Consider the following 27,347-nt stretch of genomic DNA (forward strand, 5'->3'; position numbering starts at 1 on the left):
AGTTAGCCCAATGTTTTTGTATAATGTGAAAGATGATGTTACGCCGAGTAAATAGATACCTAACATGTCACACTTTAAAATTGCGCACACTCATGGAATGGCGCCAAACTTCGGTACTTAAAAATCTCCATAGGCGACACTTTAACATTTTTTACAGGTTACTATTTTCGAGTTACAGAGGAGGTGCTAGAATTGTTGCACACGCTCTAACGCATGCGACGATACCTCACATGTGGGGTTTGAACGGCGTTTACATATGTGGGCGGGACTTGCATGCGTGTTCGCTTCTGCGCGCGAGCTACCGGGGACAGGGGAGTTTAAAAAAAATTTTTTTTTTATTTATTTTACTTAATTTTTTTAATTTTTACACTTTTTTTTTTTTTTTTTCTTAACAGGACACATGGCCCCAAAATGGAGTAGGACGAGAAGCGTTTTAACTGCTTGCCGACCAGCCGCCGTCATTCTACGGCGGCAGGTCGGCTCTCCTGGGCGAGAGCCCGTACATTGACGTCGGCTCTTTTTGCGGCCACTAGGGGCTCGCGCCCTCCGCTCGTCCGTGAACCCCGTGCGGGTGCCCGGCGGGCGCGATCGCCGCCGAGGCACCCGCGATTGCTCGTTACAGAAAACACACAGCTCTCGGTCCTGTCAGCGGGGGAAATGCTGATCTTCTGTTCATACAATGTATGAACAGAGGATCAGTGTTTCCCCTAGTGAGACCACCCCCCCCCACAGTAAGAACACACCCAGGGACATACTTAACCCCTTCCCCGCCCCCTAGTGTTAACCCCTTCACTGCCAGTGGCATTTTTATAGTAATCCAATGCATTTTTATAGCACTGATCGCTATAAAAATGCCAATGGTCCCAAAAAGTGTCCGAAGTGTCCGCCATAAGTACCGAAAAAAAATCGCTGATCGCCGCCATTACTAGTAAAAAAAAATATTAATAAAAATGCCATAAAAATACCCCCTATTTTGTAAACGCTATAACTTTTGCGCAAACCAATCAATTAACGCTTATTGCGATTTTTTTTTACGAAAAATATATAGAAGAATACGTATCGTCCTAAACTGAGGAAAAAATATTTGTTTTATATATTTTTGGGGGATATTTATTATGGCAAAAAGTAAAAAATATAATTTTTTTTCAAAATTGTCGCTATATTTTTGTTTATAGCGCAAAAAATAAAAACTGCAGAGGTGATCAAATACCACCAAAAGAAAGCTCTATTTGTGGGAAAAAAAGGACGCCAATGTTGTTTGGCAGCCACGTCGCACGACCGCGCAATTGTCAGTTAAAGCGACGCAGTCCCGAATCGCAAAAAGTGCTCTGGTCTTTGGGCAGCAATATGGTCCGGGGGTTAAGTGGTTAACCTTAACCCCTACCCAAATATGCGGCCTCTCTCCGCCTGGTCTCTGGTGCTGAGGGACCGCATATTTGCCTGAAATACTGCCAATACACTTGTGCCAAAAGCACATACTGCGCGCTCCCTGGCACAGTTTACCGTCACCTACCCGAAAGCTTTTGGATCACGTGACCGACCGTAACAGCCAATCACTATGGTGACATGATTTTAAGCTCTGCCACCCTGCATTCACAAACCTCTTAGAGGGTCAGAAGGCACTGGCGCTAAGAGGTTAAACTGCGTAAGGGGTTCCTTACTGTCAGAGTGGTAGGAATGTGGAACTCCCTTCCACAGTCTGTGGTGTCTGTAGGGAGTATCGAAAATGTCAAAAAAAATTAAGTATATGGGCATCTTAGCAAATGTAAAATACAGGGATGTGGGAAATGATTTAACATAAAACACGACACACACACCCCACATAGGTTGAACTGGATGGGCTGGTGTCTTTATTCAACCTTACCAACTATGTAACTACGTATCTATGTCTGTGGTTACAGCAGTGGCTGTGCCACAGGTGCAGCAGGGACTAGGTTGAGGTACAGCAAAGACGGCTTCATTCACAACTGTAACTATGTTGCAGGTAAAGTGTTGACCTGGTTAATGCGCAGCGCAAGAGCAGCAGAGACAAGGCAGAGGTGCAGCAGAAATTGTCTGTAGCTGAGACAGAGACTGGACTACAAGTTCAATGGAGACCATGCTGGAGTACACTAGAAACTAGGCTGGGGTTCAGCAGAGACTAGGCTGGGGTTTAGAAACTAGGCTGTCGGTGCATTGCATGGCAGAAACAACTTAAGTAGCTGAGGGAGTGTATAGACACACTGGGCTAGATTCATAAAGGACATACGACGACGATATCTTCCGAATGAGCGCGGTCGTATCTATGCGCCTGATTCATAGAATCAGTTACGCATATATTTGGCCTAGATACAAGCGGTGTAAGTCTCCTACGCCGTCGTATCTTAGGGTGCATATTTACGCTGGCCGCTAGGGGCGCTTCCGTAGATTTACGCGTAGAATATGCAAATGAGCTAGATACACAGATTCAGAAACGTGGTAAAAACGCGGTACTTGCGTTTTGGATGTGGGTCCATTGAATTCTATTACATGCAAAACGCTGCTTTTTGTGGGAAAAAAAGTCCCCGACCCTTTCCAAAAATGCAGAGGCACAAATAAGCATTGATGTGAACATGTTCCATAGGAAACCATGTTAAAAAATGTCCCTGCATTTCTGTAAAATGCATAAGTGTGAATGGAGCCTAAAGGATGAGAGGTAGCTAAATCTACTGTGTATGCAATTTTTTTATTTGTCTGTAAACTTTGTTATTCCCTGCCACCTGGATCTCTTTATTTGTACTTTAGTCTGGTAGTGTGCCTCTCTGATTAACAGAGATGCTCAGGGTAGATGAATTCAAATGTTTAAAGGAAACAAATTGCAATTCCTTATAGATTTGGGAGCCTTTATCGCTGCATTATTGTGCTTTTTTACCAAAGGTAACATTTTCTTATACATTTTTTTTTCACTGCCCATATTTGTAACAGGTTTGCTTTAAATTAAGGACCGGAATGATTTGCCCCCTTAATGACAGGCCATTTTTTGCGATACGGCACTGCATCGTTTTAACTGATAGTTGCGTGGGTGTGTGACATTGTACCCAAACAAAATTGATGTCCTCTTTTTCCCACAAATAGAACTTTCTTTTGGCTGTATTTGATCAAACATTTTGTTTACATTTTGCTATAATACATGCCCAAAAATATATATAAAAAAAACAATTTATTCATCAATTTAGGCCGATATATATTCTTCTACATATTTTTGGTTAAAAAAATAAATCACAATAGGTGTATATTGATTGGTTTTATTAATTTTTATTGTTTCTATTTGTTTTGGCAGCAATATGCGATTTTAAGAGGGACAGCGACATTGTGGTGGACAAATCTGACCCCAAATGACACTTTCTGGGGACCAGTGGCATTATTACATGATCAGTGCTATAAAAATGCACTGATCAATGTAAAAATTACATGGGCAGGGAAAGGGTTAACACTAGGGGTGATCGAGGGCTTAACTGTGTTCCCTCAGCGTCTTCTAACTGTAGGGGGGGATGAGCTACCTGGGACATGACAGAGATCATTGTTCCCAATCATTGGGAACTAGATCTCTGTCATGTCCCCTGTCAGAATGGGGATCCGCCTTGTTTACAAAGGCAGATCCCCATTCTGCCTCTGTATTAGGCAATCGCGGGCCGACGGCGGATATCGAGTCGACGCCCGACCCGTGGGCACGCTCCCGCAGTGTTTAGCGGTCACGAGAGCACGCCGCCGATGTACAATGATGGCGGTTCACACAGGAGAGCCAACCTGCCGCAGTACAACTTTTTTCTTTGGAGCTCAGGGCTTTATGGTGCTTTTTTTTTTTAAAGTTAAAATGGAAAGACATAACTCTATTTTACATATCTTTCTATGTTAAAAGTCAGTAATTTTTTGTATTCACAGCAAAGAAATTCAAGTAAAAAGCCAGACCTTTCTCTTCAACTAATATTTTTTGATGGTGAGGAAGCATTTCGTCAATGGTCTCCATTTGATTCCCTCTATGGGTCCCGGCATTTAGCACAGAAGATGGAGAACACTCCTCACCCATCTAATTCTGAAAACACAAATCAGCTCCATGGTATCGTAAGTATTATATATAGTATTTTATATTTTTTCTACTATATGATCATTTTATTTATGACAATCAAAGAAGAGACAAAATCTTAAAAGTATTCTATATCAGGCCCATTAAATCTAAAGAATATAGGGCTCCATTCACAGAACCAGATCGCATGCAATATTTAGATGCTTTCCCAAATACTGCATGCGATCCTGAAAATGTCAATTCACTACTGATTTATGCGGTATTTACTGCATAAAGCAAAACTGTTTGGTAAATACCACATAAAACAGAGGAGAAAGTAAATTCACAAAAAATGAAAATTGCATGCAGTAAATAAGTAGTGGTTCCGGCATGCAATAAAAATGGGCCTTCGCGTCTGATATATAGACTTTGTAGGAAACCCCCACGCCCCAAAAAAATAAATTGCATGAAACCTCTCCCCCCCCCCCCCAAATCCACACCAGACCCTTATCCGATCATGCAGCCTGGCAGGTAGGAAAAAAGGAGGGGACGAGCGAGTCCCCCCCCCCCCACGAGCCATACCAGGCCATGAGCCCTTAACATTTTTGGAGAGCCCCCCCAAGGCACCATGTTGATGGGGGCCCCAAATTCATGTCGCCATCTGTTTTTTTTATTTTCATCTGAACCCCACTGACAGCTGATGACTCATTGGTTGTTAAGGACACGGTGGCCGCCTGCTCCTTAACCACTTAAGGACCGCCGCATGTACATATACGTCGGCAGAATAGCACGGACAGGCACATCAACGTACCTGTACGTGGGTCGGGGGTCCGATCGGGCCCCCCCCCCCCCCGGTACATGCAGCGGTTCCAGTGGCTGTCTGAGCGATCCGGGATGAGGGGGCGGCTGTTCGTTTTTGTCCGCCCCCTCCGGATCGCTCCCAGCCAATCCGCGCGCTCCCCCGTGTGTCACTTCCTCTGGAAGATGGAAGTGATGTGATCTCTCCTCTCGGCGGTATTTTCAACCGCCGCTGAGGAGAGATCACATCACACAGTGGCCCAGATTCAAGAAGCACTATGGTTGCGCGGCGCAAGGGCTTACTTGCTCCGGTGTAACGAGTGCTCCTGATTCAGGAACCTCGTTACACCGACTGCAGCCTAGGATATGACAGACATAAGCCTCCTTATGCCTTCATATCCCAGGCTGCATTCTTGCGTTGGCCGCTAGGGGGCGCGGCCATTGTGATCGGCCTATAGTATGCAAATTGCATACTACCACCGATTCACAAAAGTTGCGCGGGCCCTGAGCACGCAAGGTACGGAGTTTCCGTACGGCAACTTTAGCGCAAGGTTGCTCCTGCTAAAAGCAGGGGCAACCAATGCTAAAGTATAGCTGCGCTTCCCGCTCGTGAAATTTAAATTTCACGTCGTTTACGTAAGTGAACCGTGAATGGCGCTGGACGCCATTCACGTTCACTTAGAAGCAAATGACGTCCTTGCGACGTCATTTGCCGCAATGCACGTCGGGAAAGTTTCCCGACGGAGCATGCGCTGTTCGCTCGGCGCGGGAGCGCGCCTAATTCAAATGATTCCCGCCCCCGGCGGGATCATTTACATTAGGCAGCCTTACGCCCGGCTGTTTAGCATATCGCCCGCGCAATTTACGGAGCAACTGCTCCGTGAATCGCGGGCAAAACGCAATATTTGCGTGGGCGCAGAGAAAAATATTTGCTCTTTGCCCACGCAAATATTGCTCGGATCTACCTGAATCTGGGCCAGTGAGTCTGCACAACACTACACTGACACCAGTACACGCAGGCACATTAACCCCTTGCGATCACCCCCCTGTCACAGTGTCACTGAATGCAGTGATCATATATGTACTGATCACTGCATTTAGTGTCAGTGTGACAGGCAGTTAGTGTTAGGTCCAGGGTAGCCCCCGTACCCCCCCCCCCCTAATAAAGTTTTAACCCCTTGATCACCGCCCTAATTAACCCTTTCACTCCCTATTGCCAGTGTCACTAAGCGATAATTTTTCTGATCGCTGTATTAGTGTCGCTGTTCCCGCTAGGTAGCTATTTTTTTTTTATTGCAATTTTTTTTTTACAAAAGACATGTGGCTGAATAAATTTTGGCCTAAATGTTTGACTAAAATTTAGTTTATTTGATTTTTCTTATAACAAAAAGTAAAAAATATTGTTTTTTTAAAAAAAATGTCGCTCTATCTTTGTATATAGCGCAAAAAATAAAAATCGCAGAGGCGATCAAATACCACCAAAATAAAGCTCTATTTGTGGGAAGAAAAGGACGCAAATTTTGTTTTGGAGCCACGTCGCACGACCGCGCAATTGTCTGTTAAAGCGACGCAATGCTGAATGGTAAAAACCCCTTGGGTCATTTAGCAGCATATTGGTCCGGTCCTTAAGTGGTTAACAACCATGACAGTTACTGGTAGTTAATGTCAGCTTCCAGGTATTTTTGTCAAAGCTTAATTGAACAAGCTGATGTTAGAACCTGATAGGCTACCATGCACAGCTGCATCAGATTTTGAACTCCAAAAAACTTCCAATTTTAGTAAGTCAACCCCATTGCATTGAAAACAGCGTACCGTAAAGCCAGCCTCTGTACAAATTGTTAGCAAATGCAGCTTAAAGCGGAGGTCCGCCTAAAAAAAAATATTTAAAGCCAGCAGCTACAAATACTGCAGCTGCTGACTTTTAATAAATGGACACTTACCTGCCTAGGGTGCCCGCAATGTCGGCAGCCGAAGCCGAGCAATTGCTCAGCTCTCTGCGGCCCCAGCTGCCATCCTCGGTGAGGAAATCAGGAAGGGAAGCGTTGCGGCTTCACTTCCCCGGTTCCCTACTGCGAATTCGCGAGTCGCGCTGCGCGTCCTAACTGGTCCCCGCTGTCTTCTGGTACCTGTGTGTTTCCCAGATATCAGCAGGGGGAAGGGGCGTGACCCCCGCGGGAGTCTATGCCCAGAAGTGGGTGCAAATACCTGTATTATACAGGTATCTGCACCCCCTTCCCCCTAAAGGGTGACAAATGTGACACCGGAGGGGGGAGGGTTCCGAAAAGCTGAGGTTCCATTTTTGTGTGGACCTCCGCTTTAAGCCAGCCAAAGATGGTTCGAATCTCGGCCAGTTCAGCATGGTTCAGAATCTTGGCCGAAATTCAAACCATGTACAGGCAGGCTGATTGTACCCAAATTGATCGATCAATCAACTTTGGTACAAACTAGCATGTAAGATTTTTCATGTGATTCATGTCAGTGGCTATAGCTGCTAGCAATATCTACTGCGTGTTCTCCTGGCAGGGACGGCTCCCTGTGCCCCCCCCCTCCCCGGAGAACACATTGGCCCAGATCCTCGTACCTCGGCGCATATATTATCCCGGCGTAGCGTATCTCGGATACACTATGCCGCCGTAACTTCCAGCGTATTTTCCGTATCCACAAAGAATTTGCGCAGCGTAGCGAAACTGTGTCGGCGTAAGGGCGCGGAATTCAAATGACAAAGATGTGGGCGTGTTTTATGTTAATTCTACTTGACCCTATGTAAATGAAGTTTTTTTTTAACGGCACATGCGCCGTCCGTGGGGGTATCCCAGTGCGCATGCTCAAAATCACGTCGAAAATAGTCATTGCTTTCGACGTGAGCGTAATTTACGCAAAGCCCTATTCGCGAACCTTTTTACGCAAACGACGTACACAACGGAAAATTTGTCGCTGGCCCGACGTCCATACTTAACATTGCGTACGCCTCATAGAGCAGGGGTAACGTTACACTGAAAAAAGCCTTACGTAAACGACGTAAAAAAATGCGTCGGGCGGACGTACGTTTGTGGATTGGCGTATCTAGCTAATTTGCATACTCTATGCGGAAATCAACGGAAGCGCCACCTATCGGCCAGCGTAAATATGCACCTTAGATCCGACGGCGTACTAAGACGTACGTCAGTCGGATCTAGCCCCCATTCAGTCGTATCTTGTTTTGTGGATACAAAACAAAGATACGACGGGGCATCGTTGAAATTACGCGGCGTATTAATAGATACGTCTGCGTAATTTCTTTGTGGATCTGGGCCATTGGCTATGCCAGAGTCAATATTGACTGTGGTTGCAGGAAAGTAATGCACCCTCTATGGCCAGCTTTAGTGTAGTGTCACCTATAGTTGTCCAAGCAAGCTTGGCCTACTGGTACATGGCTGCCTCAAGAATGCACTGTTCACTGGTCAGGAGGTACAGGAGGCTGAGCAAGGGTGGGCAAAAGAGTTCCTGTGGTTTCAGGAGTGCAGTTCTACACAGGAGATGGCTTGGACTGGTGACTCGCAGAAATATAGTCAGTGGGACGTGCAGAAAGTTCAGTTCAGGTGGTAGGCAGTGACATGACCAATAAACGGATAAGGGATCAATCCAGACAGCAGTGATCAATAAACGGGTAGGGTCAGCACAGGTGGCAGGCAGGCAGAGGCAACCCTGCACTGGTGTATCACATTTTTGTAAATATTTTATTATATTTTTTCATGTGACAACACTGAAGAAATGGACATTGACAGCCACTGGGACTATTCTATCTCAAAGACAAGGACTGAAGTCTCTGCTACACCCGGTAGCTTTTGCCTCTCGAAAGCTGAGCCCTCCAGAGAGGAATTACGATGTTGGGGATAGAGAGCTACTAGCTATTAAATTTGCCCTGGAGGAGTGGAGATACCTGTTGGAAGGGGCAGTTCACCCTGTCATGATTTTCACAGATTACAAAAATCTGGAGTACCTACGATCAGCAAAACGGTTGAGACCCAGACAAGCCCGTTGGGCTCTTTTCTTTAACAGATTTAACGTTCACATCTCCTACAGACCCGGCTCCAAGAATGGGAAGGCGGATGCTCTCTCCAGGATGTTCCCGGAAACCCCTCTTGAAACTGAGCCTAGTACCATCCTGTCCTCTCAAAATTTTCTTTTGCTCTCCCAGACTGACCTGCTAACCTCCCTCAAGGCGGCATCCAGGCACTGTTCTGACCAGGAAACTCTTTCTTTGGAAAGGCGTGACAAGTTACTCTGATCCCGAGGCAAAATTTTCGTTCCTCTAGAAACCAGGCATCTGGTCCTAAGCACTTTTCATGACGACAAACTGGCAGGTCACTTTGGGACTCGAAAAACTGCAGAGCTGGTCTCCCGCTCCTTCTGGTGGCCAAGGTGGAGGCAGGACTGCAAGGCCTACGTCACATCATGTACCCATTGCCAGTGTAACAAGGGACCAAATACAAAAACTTGGGGGTTACTCAAACCATTACCCATTCCTGAAGGACCGTGGGCAGAAGTCTCCATGGACTTCATTGTTGATCTGCCTCCATCCGGGGGCTTCACCACGATTCTGGTAGTGATCGACTGTGTCTCCAAGATGGCACACTTCCTGTCAATGGTGGGTACACCTTCTGCTGCAGACACTGCAAGAATTTTCTTTAAAGAGGTATTCAGGCTCCATGGGATACCTAAGAGCATTGTCTCAGACAGAGGTGTACAATTCACATCCAAATTCTGGAAGGAACTTTGTAAATCCCTGGAGATCAAGGTTTGCCTCTCATCAGCTTACCATCCTCAAAGCAACGGTCAGACGGAGAGGACGAATCAGACTTTGGAATAATACCTCCGTTGCTTCTGCTCGGTTTCACAGGATGACTGGTCATCCCTACTACCATCTGCAGAATTTGCTTATAATAATTCCGTCCATTCCACCACCAGTCAAACTCTTTTTTGGTCCAACTTTGGCTTCCACCCTTTATTTCTCCCCAATTCCATCCCCGAGATATCCGTTCCATCCGTACAGGATCACATAACTTCCATCCAGTTGAATTTCCGGAAACTTCAGGAAATGATGCAGCAGGCCCAGGAGGACCACAAATTTTATGATAGAGGGAAGGAGTGCCCGGCTTTCGAAGTCGAGGAGGAAGTCTGGTTGTCACCTGCCAACCTCAGATTGCACATTCCCTCATGGAAGTTGGGTCCGAGGTTCATTGGACCTTTTAAAATTAAGCGGAAGATCAATGCTGTAGCCTTTGAATTAGCTCTGCCTAACTCTTATAGGATTCACCCTGTTTTCCATGTTTCCCTGTTGAAGCCTGTTGTTCCTGATTCCTTCCCGGGGAGAGAAGAACTTCTACCCTCACCAGTTGAGATTGAGGGAGAGATGGAGTTTGAAGTGGAATCCATCTTGGGTTGCAGGAAAAAAGGGAGGCCACTTCAAGACCCGATTAAGTGGAAGGGGTATCCCCCAGAGGACAATTCCTGGGAACCCTCGAGAAACTTACATGTTCCATGGTTAATTCGAGCCTTCCACCAGGAACACCCAGAATTGATGTCCAGTTTGGGGGGGGGGGGGGGGGACTGTCAGAGGATTGGCATGGTCAGCCGCTGAGTGTCACCTTGGCGCATGCCCGTGCGCATGCGGCGCATGCGCGGTTCTGTGGGACGGCGCGCGCACGGGCAAGCACATCCACGCGCACCAGAGTCCTGGCCTGCCTACTTAAACCAGCCCCAGTCTCATGACGGGTTGCTGGTTTGTTGTCAGCTCCTGCCTGTTGATTCTTCCTGTACCTGTGCTTGAACTCATCGTGACCCGGATTGACCCGATGACTCTGCTCTCTCTCCTGAACCTGACTCCCGGCTTGTCTCCCTTCATCTGCTGCTGTCTCCAGCCCTTGACCTCTGGCTTGTACTTCGGACCTGTTACCCTCTCCAGCCCCTTGACCCTGGCTTGCATCCCGGACCTGCTTACAGTCTCAGCCTTGAACTTGCTCTCAGTTGTCTGCAACTTCTCTGGTACCTGACCTACGGCCTGTTCCTGTTACTTCCTACCAACTGAGCTCGCTGACCAGCTCCGCCTGATATACTATCAACTTTCAGCTCTCCGCTGGTAACCGGTGCCTTTTCGTGCCCTCCCCCGCTATCTCACCTCCAGGGGGCGGAGTGCGCTAAGTCGCAAAGGTGAGCCACTCTCGGCATCTCGGCCTCGGGGAGTACATACCTGACACCAGGTAGGAGAGAGTGATTCCACAGGTGAACTAGTGTCAAGATATCATAGCATTAAAAAACATATAAAACAATTAACTTTTGACAAAAGGTTTATGTATTTTTTTAAGTTTAAAAACCAGCATTTATTATTAACATAAAATGCACTTACACTTACTAAGAATCTAATCAGCGAGACACAAACAATTGCAGACACGGGGGTACTCCTCACCCACCGACACGTGTGGATGACGTCACAGAGATGGCTCTAATCTTAATAGTCATCATCTGGGAATGGAGGCTCATCTGAGACGTCACTTACTAACATTTAAATACAGGCAGACTGAGGTAGAGGTTTCATTATCTTACATGTCCTATGCCGTGTCACCCCGACCTCCAGTTCGAATGCACAGCAATTAAGAATGTATATATCCAATTTAAAAAGTGAAACCTTAGGCCTTGTACACACGACCGGACAGTCCGCTGAAAACTGTCCGCCGGACCGTTTTCAGCGGACATGTCCGGTCGGAGATTTCTGTCTGATGGTTGTACACACCATCAGACAGAAATTAGAGACAATCCGCGCGGACAGACAACGCGGGGGTGACGTGTCGCGCCATCGCCGCGACGATGACGCGGCGACGTGCGCGACGCAGAAGGTCAATGCTTTCACGTATGCGTCGAAGTCATTCGACGCATGCGAGGGATGGTGGCCGCTCGGACATGTACGGTAAATCTGTACAGACGACCGAACATGTCCGACGGACAGGATTCCAGCGGGCATGTTTCTAAACATGTTTAGAAATATTTGCCCGCTCGAAAAAAGGCCCCGGCGGGCAAATGTACGCTGGAATCCTGTCCGCTCGGCCTGTACAGACGACCGAACATGTCTGCTGAAACTGGTCCGCGGACCAGTTTCAGCAGACATGTTCGGTCGTGTGTATGGGGCCCTAAATATCGTCTAATCTTTGAAACCATCTATTTCTCATCCTTTTAAATTATTATTCTGTACTGGCATACTAATATAAGTAAATATCATTAAAGTTAGATTGATTATATAATAATTTAAATAGCTTTCACTGGGATACCTATTACCTAACCTCAATCTTTACCAACTTACTAATAAGAATACATAACAATCAAAAAAATCATAGGTACACAGTAAATAAATTATTGGTACACAGTAAAAATAATTCAACTTAGGCCCCATACACACGAGAGGATTTATCCGCAGATACGGTCCAGCGGACCGTATCCGCGGATAAATCCTCTCGAGGAATTTCAGAAGATTTCTATGCGATGGCGTGTACACACCATCGCATTGAAATCCCCGCTGAAATCCTATGCGATGACGTGTCGCGCCGTCGCCGCTATTATGACGCGGCGACGGGCGCGACGCTGTCATATAAGGAATTCCACGCATGCGTCAAATCATTACGACGCGTGCGGGGAATCCCTTTGGACGGATGGATCCGGTAAGTCTGTACAGACGAGCGGATCCATCCGTTGGAATGGATTCCAGCAGATGGATTTGTTGAGCATGTCAGCAAATATCCATCTGCTGGAAATCCATCCCAGGGGAGATTTATCTGCGGATAAATATCCGACGGAGTGTACACACCATATAATCTATCCGCAGAAACCCATTTGATGGGATTTATCTGCGGATAGATTCTATGGTGTGTATGGGGCCTAACTCTCATTACCGGACATTAGGGATGGGCGAATAGTTTGGTCAGAGCAAGAGTTCGGGCCGAACATTTGCCTGTTCGGCTGTTCGCTAAACACCCAAAATTGCAGGGTGTTCACCGAGTCTTCTAACTAGTTACATAGTTAGTCAGGTTAAAAAAAGTCCATCTAGTTCAATCAAAAAAATAAATCATACAATCACATATACACAATCTTTCACCCACAGTTGATCCAGAGGAAGACGAAAAACCCCAGCAGAGCATGCTCAAATTTGCTACAGCAGGGGGAAAAAATTCCTTCTGATCCCTCGAGAGGCAAACATATTTTCCCTGGATCAAACTTTACCTATAAATGTTATTACCCAGTTATATTAGGAAATAATCCAGGCCTTTTTTAAAGTAATCTACTGAGCTTGCCAGAACCACCTCTGGAGGTAGTCTATTCAACATTTTTCACAGCTCTTACTGCGAAGAAACCTTTCAGTGTTTGGAGATGATTTTTTTCCCACTAGACGTAAAGAGTGCCCCCTTGTCCTCTGTGATGACATTAAGTGAACAGTGCATTTCTGCTCCCTAATTGGGCAAAATCCATACCAAACCCATATCCGGGAATTGTAACCGTGAGTCATTTTAAATGGGATTTGACTTGTTTTTTTTTCTTTAGAAATGTAATTTCCTTTTAATACTGCCCAGATGTTTTCCTACTCCCACGTAAAGTGTTGTGTGGTCCTGCCCACATACTGAAACCCATCCGGGCACGTCAGGAGATAAATTACCCCTTTTGTTCCACATGTGATAAAATCTTTCGCTGGATGGATTTGTCGCTTTATCCCTGGAGTTAATCTCCCCTTGTGTATAGATTGTACTCATATTTTTGCCACCCAAATACATTATTTAAATTTTTTCTACATTAAACCTCATTTGCCATGTAGTTGCCCACCCCATTAAGTTGTTCAGATCTTCTTGCAAGGTTTCCACATTATGCGGAGATGTCATTGCCCTGCTTAGCTTAGTATCATCCGCATATATGGAGATTGAACTGTTTACCCCATCCTCCAGGTCATTTATGAACAAATTAAATACGATTGGTCCCAGCACAGAACCCTGTCGGACCCCACTTCCCCCCCTTGATCATTCCGCGTATTTCCCATTTATCACCACCCTCTGAACCCGCCCTTGTAGCTAGTTTTTAATCCACATACTCACCCTAAGGTCCATGCCAACAAACCTTATTTTGTACAGTAAACATTTATGGTGAATTGTCAAATGCTTTTGCAAAATCCAGATACACCATGTCTACGAGTCTTATTTGATCTAGATGAACAACTCACCTCCTCATAGAAGGTTAAATAGATTGGAAATCCATGTGATTACTGCTAATGACTACTTTTTTCATTACAAAAATCTTGTATATAGTCCCTTATCATCCTCTCCAAGAGCTTGCATAACATTGATGTTAGGCTAACTGGTCTGTAATTCCCAGGATGTATTTTAGGCCCCTTTTAAATATTGGTGCTCCATTGGCTTTTCTCCAACCCGCTGGTACCATTTCCAGTCTGTAGTTGAATGTGAGTCTTTCGCGCTACTCAAGAGTAAAATGTGAATGTGACTGGAGGGATAGATGTTCAAAAAGCTGCAAGAACTGTCAGTGTTCACCTTACACATAAATGTTCAATAAAAATAATAGTGATCTCGCACTAAAGAGAATATCCAAAATGTGCAAAAATCATGTGCAAACAGCAATGCATAAATACACCAATAGATAAAGTGTAAAGAAATTAATAATCCTGGAGAAAACTAAATAAAGTGCAATAAGTGTTATAAAGTCCATATAGTCCATATAAAGTGCAAACAAATCAAAAAAGTGCAAAGAATATTGCAAAAAATGCAACTGATGCAATGAATGAAAATAGATGAATATATAGTCCTAGAGGGTCTCATACAGATATCTCAGGTGGGAGACCAATCCTTTAGTATGACAAATATCTATGAGTGTTGTTCCCATCCGGGGTCTATTCACAATTGGGGTGCTGAACCAAATAGGAAATCCTACACCAGTGTCCCAAAACTCTCACCTCTGAAGTAGTTAATGGGGCATATATAGTTCTCCCGTCTATCCTCTGTTCACTTTCCACTGATAGCAGTACTGGCGAATGTCCTCCACCACTCCCGCTGGTCTCCTGGGTATCAGCTGTCCTAAAAGAAGGGGGGCGCTCCAACTAGGAGCACAAAAGCAGAGAGCAAAGGGGGAGAGAGGCCTCTATCTAATGCTGTAGTAGGGTAACTGTAAAACTTTATTCAATATCATAAAAATGGACTCTTACATCACAAAAAATAAAAACAAGCAAAGTATAGCAAATTGCGGCATTGTAAAAGCCGTCTTACTTGTCCTCCCGCTACTTCTGATCTACGGTGGCCTCGCTTCCTCCCTACGGCGTTACGTCACGTAACTTGTGACTTCTTCAGGGGAACCCGATTGGTTGCTGAGGCATTGTTTATGTATAGCAAACACCAGAAATAGCCAATTGGCCATTTTGTTGAAGTTCATAATAAACATACTGGAGCCGCCATTTTCCTGATGATACAGGAAATGGTGTAGCAACCATTTTCTTGAAGTCCTGTCATTTGGTACAAGCAAATTCTAATAGAGCGGCCTTTATCTTATAATTAAAATAGAACTCCATTGATAACAATCATGGATAATTACAGAGGCAATTAGATGGATCTGATTAATGGATAGCATCCAAATTGGTCCCAATCATGCATTGGCCACAGCGGCCTAACTGTGCAACTGCATGTATTTAGGAGCAAGTCAAAAAAAGTTCCACCCACCCAACCAAATAATGTAAGATGTATGAGTAAAAACCATTGTGTTAAAATTACTTAAAAGTTATAAATGGCTAGTTAACTAATTAAAACAATAATGGGGCTATATATTCATCCCTAATGTGGAATAGCGTGTGTCCAGTCCCTGTGGATAAAAATCCTAACTGGCTGGCTGCCACCATATACTTGAAAGCAACAGGGGAAAAGCAAGATAAATATATGTAGCCACATTAAAATCAATAAAATAATAGGGAGGATGAATGGACCATCAAATAGTATATGAATATGGTGTATGGGTATTAAAAATTACTTAAAAAACAATTAAAACTAGAAAAGCTACAATTTCTGGTTAAATTGTGTGGTTAAAAGTGTTCTTGCCTCCACCAGTAGTCTACAACTGGAGTGGGCGGAGTAATTGGGTGGAGTGGCTTGAGTAACTGTTGTGTGGTTGGAGTGGCTAGAGTAACTGTGGAAACTGTAAATCCGTAAGAAAAAGTTGAAGAAGTGAGAATAGTTGGAAAAGTAGGAATGGTTTTAATGGTTTTTTTTTTTCAAAATTTTTTTTTTTTTTTTTTTTTCCAAAAATATATTTTTTAATTTTGTTCTTGCCTCCACCAATAGCCTAGAACTGGAGTGGGCGGAGTAACCTACTCCACGATATTTCGTGAACCATTCGGCGAAACGTTTCACAAAGTAATCAGGAACAATCCACATGTTTCGGTATATTACTTGTCTATGTAGTGTAACTGTTGTGTGGTTGGAGTGGCTAGAGTAACTGTAAATCCGTAAGTTAAAGAAGTGAGAATAGTTGGAAAAGTAGGAATGGTTTTAATGGTTTATTTTTTTCAAAAATGATTTTTCTTTCAAAATCTTTTTTCTTCAAAACGTTTTTTTAATTTCAAAAAAGATTTTTTTTTAAAGATTTTTTTTCTAAAAATATTTTTTTTCTAAAAATGATTTTTTAATTATTTTTTTAAAGATTTTTTGTAAAAAAATATATTTTTTTTTAAAAAAAAATGTTTAAAAAAAAAGATTTTTTCAAAAATGATTTGTTTTTCAAAAGTTTTTTTTTCCAAAAAGTTTTTTGTGGAAACTGTAAAATATATACATTTTAAGGACTTGAAGAATGCTCTCATTGAATTCAATGTTAAAAAAGTGTTAAAAAGCTTAATATTTTAAAAGTTATAAATAGTAAAAAAAAAAGTCCCATCATTAGCCGAAAGAGCTGAACGTTTTAAAAGTTGAATGGTTTTAATAGCTGAAAGTATGCATAAGTTATGCAGAGCCAAATAACTGAGCCAATTCCCCTCAGCATTGTGTGGGAGGAGCTATAATTCCCCTCAGCGTTGCCAGGAAACCAATGTTCTAAGCACAGACCAGAGTATTTTACCTCTACCTGAATACTTGTCGTTCTTCAAACGGTCGTATTTTAAAAACTACAAATCGTACAGCAAAGAGCTTTATATTGTGAGAATCACAAGACCCAGATTTACACTTTGATGTATGTCTCTGAAATATTAAAATTGAAGGCACAGTCGCAGTTTAGATTTAAATTTTAGGTGTGTAGACTGTAATTTCATTGAATGTCTATGGATGGCGTTAGTTGCAAACAAATGATCATTTTTTGAAAACGATCAGGACTATCGCTTAGCCGGGGACATGTGTAGTGGCAGCAGGGATAGCTGAACATTTTGATATAATATTTGTGTAGGTCGGCTTGAAAATGAGGGAGTGGTCGCAGTTTAGAAATCATGTCCTGATTTTTCAGTTTTTGTCAGCTCACACTCTAGTTTCGCCATTCATTCCTATGGGACAAATTTCGCAGCAAAAATTACGATATTTAGTGAAAGATTCAGCGAAACATTCCACAGAGCAATAGCCCACCAATCGGGAACAATCCGCACGTTTTGGTATATTACTTGTCTATGGAGTGTAAAAACTGTGGGAGGAGTTAGGGTGGTAAATTTGGCTATAATAATATATATGCGAGATTACAATAAGTGATCTTGCTATGCAAGAACACTTAACCAAACTCCACATTCATTCTTCCCGGTGTTAGTGTTCTAAAACTGTGTATCCACCTGGATTCCTTTTGACTTATAGTTCTAATCTTATGACTACCTCTTCATGAGCCCTTATATTTCTCAATGCCCCAAAATTGATACTTGTTTATGACCGGCCGCACAGCGGGAGGTAAGCGCTGACCACGGCATCGAGAGGGTTAACACAGGCCGAGGTCACCGCTTACCTCCCTCTATGCGGCTGTGCCTGTGTCTCCTCTCCAGGCTCTCCTGCCCTGCCGACAATGTTATCCATCAGCAGAGCAGGGCTGGGAGAAGCCGGAGACACTGAACATTATGAGTGCAGGGATTTGTGGTTGCTAGGCAGCAGGTCGGATCCTATCAAAACAGCTATTGCTGTCCCCGCACATGCTCTGCTGCCTGCAGTAGCTAGGCAATGCGGACGCTGCCGAGGCTGGAGCCGCTGATTGCACGGAAACGTATGACGTCTGGAGACCCCGCCCACCCAGGCAGATTACGTCCATTCAAAAACCAACAGGAGAGAGGAAGACACGTGTGAAGTGAAGCCATCAGATCGGGAGACAAGTAAAGGAGACAGAAGCAAAACAGGTAAACAAGAAAGGGGGTAATAGAGGAGGACACAGGAAAGTGTAAATCGATAAAGATGAATGGCGGAAAAAAGGAGATAAGAAAGGGGGAAAAAGAGGGAAGAACAGATAGAACAAAAGGGGGCTATATAAAGAGAAAAATAAGGAAAACAGAAAAGGAGAGGAAAATAAGAGAAAAATACGAGTGAAAAATAAAAAGATGATAGAGAAATGAGAATAGGAAAAAAGGAAGAAATTAGTGGGAAAAGGAGACAAATTAAGAGGATAAGGTACAACTGAGAAAAATGTATGAAAATAAACTTAAAAAAAAACAAGTAAAGAAAATTAAAGTAATATAAAATAAAAATAAAGTGTGAAAAAATAATAAATATAAAAATAATAAAAAATAAAAATAAATAATAATAAATAGAAAAGGGGAAAAAAAGGAGAAATAAAAAATAATAATAAAGGATAAAAATGAAAGAACACGATGAATAAGAAACCATAAAGAGGAAAAAAATAAAATGGCAAAACCTAAAATATTACAGGTGAAAAAGGAAGAGAACAAAGCTGGGGTGCAGAAGGACCTAATCAATGGTAATACAGGTTCAATAAAGCGGCAATCCTTTCATATCAACAAGCAGGTAATCACCCATTTGTTAATATGATCCTGATGTACAGCTCCTCCCGCCCCCTACTCTGCTGATAGGATGACATCGTTGGAAGGGTGGGAGAGCCAGTAGAGGACACACAGGCTGAATCCTGCCTCTGCCCTGCCAAAGGTAGGACTGTGCAGGGGAGGCAGAGAGCAAAAGGGGCCACTGTGATTACGGAGAAAAAAGAGGGGGCATGACTGCAAGGGGCACTGTAACGGAGAGCTGTGATTGGTAGGGGCACTGTGATGAAAAGGGAACTGCACTGTAAAGGGGGACTGTAATCCTTACAGCTTCATTTACAGTGCAGTCTCCTTTATATCACAGTGCCCCCATTACATTACAGTGCGGAGGACTGACTCCGTGATTATCCCGTCACCAATCGCCCTTGCGAATGGGCGTTGCTGAAAAATTGGCTGCTCAGTCTAAATTGCCCGGGCCTATTTTTTGTCCCAGTCCGGGCCTGGGGGGGATCTTGGTTGTGTATTTGTGCAAAATGTCGCGATATGTTGTGTTTGGGAAATCCATTGGCAATATTATGCACATGTTCCTTTACTTTAACTTTTAGAGCCCTTTTAGTTCTACCTACATATTGAAGGTTACAGCTACATTGTAATACATACACTATGCCTTCCTTATGGCAGCCTATGAAATCTTTTATGGTATGGTAACTGTCACGTGTTGGTTCTAATGAAGTCTGTCCTTTTGCCCTGGAATTTTTTAGCATGTCGACAAGCGTAGCAGTTTCTACAGGGAAAAAAACCTTTCCCATTAAAGAATGAATAACTTGGTTTAGGTGGTGAAACCACCACTGATTTAACAATAATGTCCCTCAGTGTGGGTGCCCTTCTGTAAATAATTTTAGGCCTATCCGGAAGGATATGTTTAAGGTCTTAGTAATTTTTTAGGATGTGCCAATGTCGTTCTATCAACTTGGCTACTTCTTTATGTTGTACGTTATAGTCCAGAATAAGACCTGATACTGTGGTCGTTTCACTTTGTTCTGTAGCATCATATTTCTGTCCATCTCATGTACATCTTGTATTTGTTTTCTTAACCAGGAGTCATCATATCCCTTTTCTTCAAGAATATATTTAAAGGGGAAGGGGGAAGGGAAAGGCGCAAGTAGTGTCACTGGGTGTGATAGGTATCTTTGAAATAAAAGGTACCTTGGGGAGGTCAACCGACAAGTGGCGGTGCTGTTACTGTAACCTTTTTAAGCATATAAATAAATTAATGAAAATGGATAAGCTGGGGGATGGGATGTAGTCTAAGGAAAGACTGTAGAGTTTAGATCAGAGGGTTACTGTTAGTAGCAGAAAATGACCAAAAAACTTGATTAGAAATATATCAAAAAAGAAGTTTATTTAGCACGGTGTCGTGCAATACAAGAATGATCAGATATTAAATCCGATTAGTTTTAAAAGTTCCTTTACACATATAACAAGACTGACAGGACTCACAAAGACTACAAATAACGGCGCCCGTCTACGCGCGCTGAAAGTTCACACATCAGTGACATGCATCATGGGGGTGTGGTAAATTTTAAATTCACGATCGTGAATCGTAGATAGTAAAGGCTGGGTGTCTATATGTGGGAAACCAGGAGTCTCACCACACTGATGATACTATGTTATCAATTTGATGCATTATCTGGTGGGTGAACCTTGGGAGAGGGGGAGGTGTAAAGTGTATCATGTGTTGTCAAAAAAACCCCAAAATTGTTTTAGAAAAATAGCAAAAATAAATAATTTAAATAATAATTATTATAAATCTGGTGGAAGTCCATAAATGATGTTAATCCAGGGTAATAAAATTAGTACTGGATGACTATTGAAGATTCTGGCTATATGATGTCTTGTGGGTCAAAGCTAATAATGATACTTTGTTAGTATAATTTGTTCAAGCTGAATAAGTAGTGTCAATATTGATTGATCAAGTAATAAAGTCGCATTGAAAATATTGCTTTGCATATCCGTTGGAATCAATGAATTTGAATAAACGAAGCACTGATCAGTTGTTAGTAATATACTGTACACTTTATGGTTAGTTCTGATTTATATAGCGAATCAATTATGGTTTCATTCCTGATGGTTGCAAAGTTTATCTAATAGGGTTTTAGGAACAATAATAGACCAAGCACTATAAGGAGCTGTTTGTCATAGCATATATTGTGGTTCCATGACAATTGAACAGATTGCTTTGCATTTCCACTTGTTACCTTAACGTGAATACAACAAGGTCTTTGATTGTCCAATGTAAATAAAATTACAGACCTGTGTTTGTTGTGCATCTGGTTGGTAACAGCATCTATGGGAGTGCGGTAGCAAGTTTACCAGTGGTGTTCCGTTGGTCCATATGGTCATTGGGGACCTTGATGTGCTGGTTTCAGTAGTTCCTCCTGTTTGTTTTTCACTGAACGTTGTTAGAGAGGCTGCACGATACACGCTAGGTGGCGTGTGTGCTAGAGTGCTGACCTGCTGACAGCCTGTCTATCGCCGGGCGCCTCCTCGGTTTGTATATTATGTTCCAAGGGAAGGCCGGTCGTTCGTTCTCCCTTCAGTCGGCTTAACGCCGGAGTGGACGTAGCGGGCGTCGGGTTGTGACGTCGACGCGTTTCGCCGTGCTTAGTGGCGTAGCTTCTTCCTGGACGTGCTGCACAATTAGTCAGTGGGTGTTTTATATCGTTGCCTAGCAATCTTGCTTGATGTTAATCAGAGATAATGATCGCTTTTAAAATAGTGACGCTGATTGGCACTATGCGATGCATCAGTGTAATGGAACTTGTGGTTTTCAATGGAACAAGCCGTAGTGTAGTTTTGTACTACTTTATTAGAATTATAGATACCCTGTATATGGCCATTGGTGTCAGATACTGTTAAGGGCAATAGCATCATCATTTAGGTGGTAATTTTTCCGTGATGAATTATGCTTTGGATATTTTACCAGTACAGGTGTTTAAAAATATAATGACATTTGTTTATTCTTATTGCTTAAGCTATAACAAAGTAAAGCTAGGCGAAAATAGAGAGAATAGAGTATAAAAGATAGTGAGTAAAGTATAAGTAGGTTAGTATATAGATCATGAAGTAGAGTTGAGGAATTATGTGTTATTAGAAATTAAGTATCGCTTAAATGTGTTAATATCAAGGGATACAATAGGGAACAAACAACAAAAACAATAGACACAGAATAAGGCAATGCAGTTTTTTATGCAGTGTTTCTTAATAGGATACGGTTTTTGTTGGTGAGTATCCCCTGGATCATTAAATAACCACGTAATTTAAGGAATATTTAGATGATACAAGGAGAAAATTAGGAATTGAATTACATTAATTCGGCCATACTATTTTAAAAGAAAAGGAAGATGGTTAGCTGTCATATAATAAACGATCTATGAATTCAAAAAAACTTGTAAATTTAATTCGGTGTTTAGGCCGGCCGGCATAAGCGATTTTAAGCGATATATCCAGAATTTTTCTTTTTGTAACAGTATTTTATCGAAGTCACCACGTCCCTTTTCTTCAAACCTTCTTCAAATTAATTGTGCCTGTTCATTGAAATTTTCTGCTTTGCTACAATTTCTTTTTAATCTTATCAATTGGCCCTTAGGGATATTATAATGCCACGATTTGTGATGGCAGCTCTCTAAAGACAGATAGCTATTAGTATCTACTGTTTTGAAAAAAGTTTTTGTGGTTATTTTGTCTCCCTCCATTTGTAGGGTTAAATCCAAAAAATCCACTGTCTTCACATCGATTTTCCATACCAGTCGAATGTTGTTATCATTGTTGTTCAATTTTTCCAGGAAGTTCTCCAATTTTTCTCTGCTTCCGTTCCACACTATGATAAGGTCGTCAAGATCTCCGCTTCCTGGATCAGCTTTGCACGTCACACGCTTGCTCAGATGGTTGCCATACAGCCATGCTCTGACATGTTTTGTCGTATTGACTTAAATCTGTGTATTGTAGTAGCAGGGGGACACCTGGTGAGCGCAGGCGCAGTTGTCTCTTACTTCCGCCCTGAGTTAGAGTGGTTAGAATAAGAGGAGGGGTTGCTGTGCCATACAGCCAATCCAATGTTTAAGTCAATACGACAAAACATGTTGGGACATGGCTGTACGGCAATCATCTGAGCAAGCATGTGACCTTCAGAGCTGATCCAGGAAGCGGAGATCCAGGGCCGTGGAGCGAGTAGGTGGTGAGATGCTGTTTTGTACACTTCGGGTCCGCCGTGACTGAATACACTCGTTTGGGCACTTATTGAAGAGTTTGCTGTGTTTTTTGCTGCTCGTTTTTAAGAGATTCATGTGAGTGGAATGATTGAAATTTACACAGTGTTTTATTAAAACTGATTTTATGGTATTACACTATTGGTAATGGAAAAAACAAGCTGCGCTAAAATTATTAAGTCTATCAATAGATGTGACAAACATGTAGGACTGTGCTTGTCACATCTATTGATAGACTTAATAATAATTTTTAGCGCAGCTTGTTTTTTCCATTTCTTGTATCTGTGTAGTATAACACTATTAGCTGCTTGCTCGATATCCTTAGAATAAGCGCAGTATTTATTTTTTCATTACACTATTGGTGCATTCTTTATCATTTACATGCAGAGCAATCTGGCAGTTATTTGGTTGGAATTTGGAACATCTGCTAAACCTGTCTGTGAGGTCTTTGTTTACACTTACACGCCGAGCACAAGAGTGTAAGGCCCCATGCACACGAGACACTGGTAAACTCGAGTTCAGAGGCATTTGGGCATTTTTTTCAACTGCCCCTGAACACATTTAATGTTATCCTATGTGTCCATGCACACATTAAATTTTTTTGGCGTTTTAAAGCAGTTGGGTTTTGGCTCTTTTTTTCAGACGCAAAATTTTGGGTTCAGACGCAAACGTTTTTGCGTTTCAAAGTCTTGGGAGGGTCTACAATGTCTTTGTTATGAACGCTGATAGCCGCAAACGCGGTAAAACGCCAGTAAACGCGGCAAAAACGGGCGTTTTAAACGCCGGTTTTTGCCTTTGAACACTTGTGTTTGCATTTGCTTCTCGTGTGCATGGGGCCTAAGGCATATTGAGCTGGTGAGTTTTGCATCTGACGGGAGAGGAATCACTGGCACCTGGGTGTGGTGAAAAATTAGAAGATAATTTGTGCACCATTTATCGATTGAATTTTAATTTCATGGACTTGTTTCAATTTACTTACCGTATATATCATTTTTGAGTATATATTCACATATGTCACAGGGTGATTTATTTAAAAGTACTGTCACTTTGGTTATATTGAATAGTCTGTAAAAACAGACATTCCTTACATTTTTATAGCGCTACTTATTTATTCACACTATATAGTATGTAGAGTTTAAAAATACCATTGCATATAATTTTATTTAAAGTAGCTGCTTCACGATTAAATTATATCACTATAAGCGCAGTGGTGGGAACACAAGAAAGGCGGATTTTTACTTGGTTACCATTTATTTACACATATTGTACATTATATACTACTGTAATAGATTCCTGACAGGCAGGGAGGGAGAGGGGGAGAGAAGAACGCATATGACATAAGACCTATCCCAAAAATAAGCCCTACTGTGTCTTTTGTTGCCCAAATGAATATAAGACCTGGGCTTATTTTCAAGGAAACACGGTAGGTAAAACCGATTAGCACTGATTGCCACTGATTGGCAGCACTGATGGCCCCTGATTGGCAGCACTGATAGACACTGCTTGGTGGCACTGATTGGCACTAATAGGCAGCACTGATGGGCGGCACTGATAGGCAGCACTGATTGGCAGCACTAATGGCAATGATAGGCTGCACTGATTGGCACTGATAGGCGTCACTAATAGGCATCACTGATTGGCAGCATTTAGTGGCACTGATTGGCAGCACTGATGGGTACTAATTGGCAGCACTGATGGGCACTAATAGGCAGCACTGATGAGCACTGATAGGTGTCACTGATGGGCATTGATAGGCAGCACTGATAGGCAACACTTATTGGCAGCACTGATTGCCACTGATTGGAAACACTGATTGGCAGCACAGATGGGCACTGATTGGTGGCATTGGTTAGCACTGATGGGCACTGATTGGCAACACTGATGGGCACTGATTGGTGGCACTGATTGGGAGCACTGGTTGGCACTGATAGGCTCAGTGCGTAAAGCTGTCATGTAATGTAACTTCTTGCAGAGACCAGCTTTTTAAAACTCTGTGGTGATGTCGGGGGGGGGGGGGGTTGGGACCGAACAGCTATCAAACACCAGCCAATGATTGGGCTGCTTAATAAAGGCGGCAGAGCCACATACACGGAGAGGTCCACCCAGCCCCTATCCCATTGGCTGATGTTTGATAACTGTTCGGTCCCACCCACCCCCAATATCACCGCCGAGTTTTGACAGCTGGTCTCTTTCCCAGCACGCAGTTACATTACATGACATTTTCACACACAATGAGCAGCTCTTACATACCTCACTGACTGCTCAATGTAAAAACTGTTCCACAGGCAGCGCGCTATACACTCTCTTGCAGCATTTCACAGCAGATCTCAGGTGACAGCCAGAATGCAGCTAAACTAACACGCAGGGGGTGATTAGGGTGTGCCCAGGTACATCCGGCACACCCCGTGCACACGCCTATGGGTGAATGCACGTTGTCATCCAAAAGGGTCTCTGAAGCTGCGGTGAGGGACCCAGAGCAAACTGCTGTCAATAGGGATGGTTTGAGTGTTTTGCACACATACCATGCATGTTAAATAGATGTTTACCACACTGCTTAGCATGCATATATCAAAAAATAACAGTACCACTATGTATTCTTTTAGTAAACAGTGATATAAAATTATAGCTATACAACATACAATGCATTAACAACACATTACATATTAAGGCGGCGCTACCTAAAAACATATATCTATATATATAGATTTTCTAATAAATAAACACTATATCTGAAAAAGTGAAGGTGAAGGTCATTAACAGGTAAGAAACAGTAGAGACAAGAGTCCATATTCAAAGAAAAGCAAAAGAGATCTCAACGGCTTGAAATGCTCATCCCCTTCCACCAGAACCACCACTCGTGAAGATAATTCGAGGTCTAAATACACCCCTGTTGTAATTTCTCGTACCAAAAGGTACTGTATATACAGCGTTGTATGAAATCAAAAATGCCTCTCCACTTCTCCAGATTCAAAAGAGTACATAAACGCATCCGGTGCTCAAATATAGAGGTAAAAAATACCCCAAAATAGTGTAATACTGTATAAACTTTTTATTTAAAACCTCTCCCCTTTAAAATTGCACTTACAATATATATAAAAAATTCAAAGGCAATACATCACATCACGTTGGTGCAGCGGGAGCATATCAGGGCAATGTTTCCTCTGTAGTCCAGCCAATCCACCAAACAAACACACTTCCGTGTATCGCGATCTGCGTAATGACGTCAACTAACTGACAGCTACTACAACCAACCCAGACGCGTTTCGTTGGTCATCGACATCATCTGTGGGTGTGGTTTAGTAGCATTCACTGTCATGTTTATATGGGGCTTTACGCATAGTCAATCAACTAAGAGAGAGGTGGACATCGACCCTGATATCTCCTATTGACTCATATATAGCTAAACAACAGTTATACCTTTACATACCCCTTATTGGAGCAACTTAGAACTTCAGTCAGCACATTCTCATAATGTTAACTCAGCAAAATCTAAGCTCATAACTTTTAATCTAATTTGCATATTATGCAAAACTGACTGAATGGGATATCTAATATTAACCTTCACATACCCCCTATTGGAGCAACTTAGAACTGCAGTCAGCACATTCTCATAATGTTAATTCAGCAGGGGTATGAACGTCGAATTAGACGTGAACTGTTTTATAAGTGATTACTAAAATCACTAAAATTGCTGATATTTGCTTCTACAATATAATGAAATTGGTTGCTATGTTAAATTGTTGAGAGACGCACATGGTATGGCAAGAGGGAGATGCATAAGCTATGGTGTTAATCTCACTTTATTTAAATTAGTCTGTATTTTTTTGTAGTGTATTTTACTTTATTTGTATTACTTTATTGTTATTATTTTATTATTATCCACTCATCGTTGATTACCATATAATCTCTGGTTGTTGGTATTTATGTATTGCGTTAACATTTGATATCCCATTCAGTCAGTTTTGCATAATATGTAGTAGCTGTCAGTTAGGTGACGTTATCAGGACGATCGCGATACACAGAAGTGTGTTTGTATGGTGGTTTGGCTTGACTACGGAGGTACGGAAACATCGCCTTGATATGCTCCCGCTGCACCAATGTGATGTGATGTATTGCCTTTGAATTTTTTATATATTGTAAGTGCAATTTTAAAGGGAAGAGGTTTTAAATAAAAAGTTTAAACGGTATTACACTATTGTGGCTTTTTTTACCTCTATATTTGAGCACCAGTCGCTGGATGCGTTTATGTACCCTTTTGAATCTGGAGAAGTGGAGAGGCATTTTTGAGTTCATACAACGCTGTATATAC

At 42.5% G+C, this 27,347-nt stretch overlaps 1 protein-coding gene across 1 annotated transcript in view; it reads left to right on the forward strand.

Moving 5' to 3' along the window:
* The window catches only part of QPCT (glutaminyl-peptide cyclotransferase), a 176,206-nt gene that overhangs the window by 71,043 nt on the left and 77,816 nt on the right, over positions 1 to 27,347 (forward strand). The window contains exon 4 of the mRNA XM_040350695.1: positions 3,901 to 4,080. Coding sequence (XP_040206629.1) covers positions 3,901 to 4,080 — 180 coding nt within the window. The remainder of the gene's footprint in view (positions 1 to 3,900; positions 4,081 to 27,347) is intronic.

The sequence above is a fragment of the Rana temporaria genome, chromosome 4, assembly GCF_905171775.1.
Source record: "Rana temporaria chromosome 4, aRanTem1.1, whole genome shotgun sequence".
Lineage (NCBI taxonomy): Eukaryota > Metazoa > Chordata > Amphibia > Anura > Ranidae > Rana > Rana temporaria.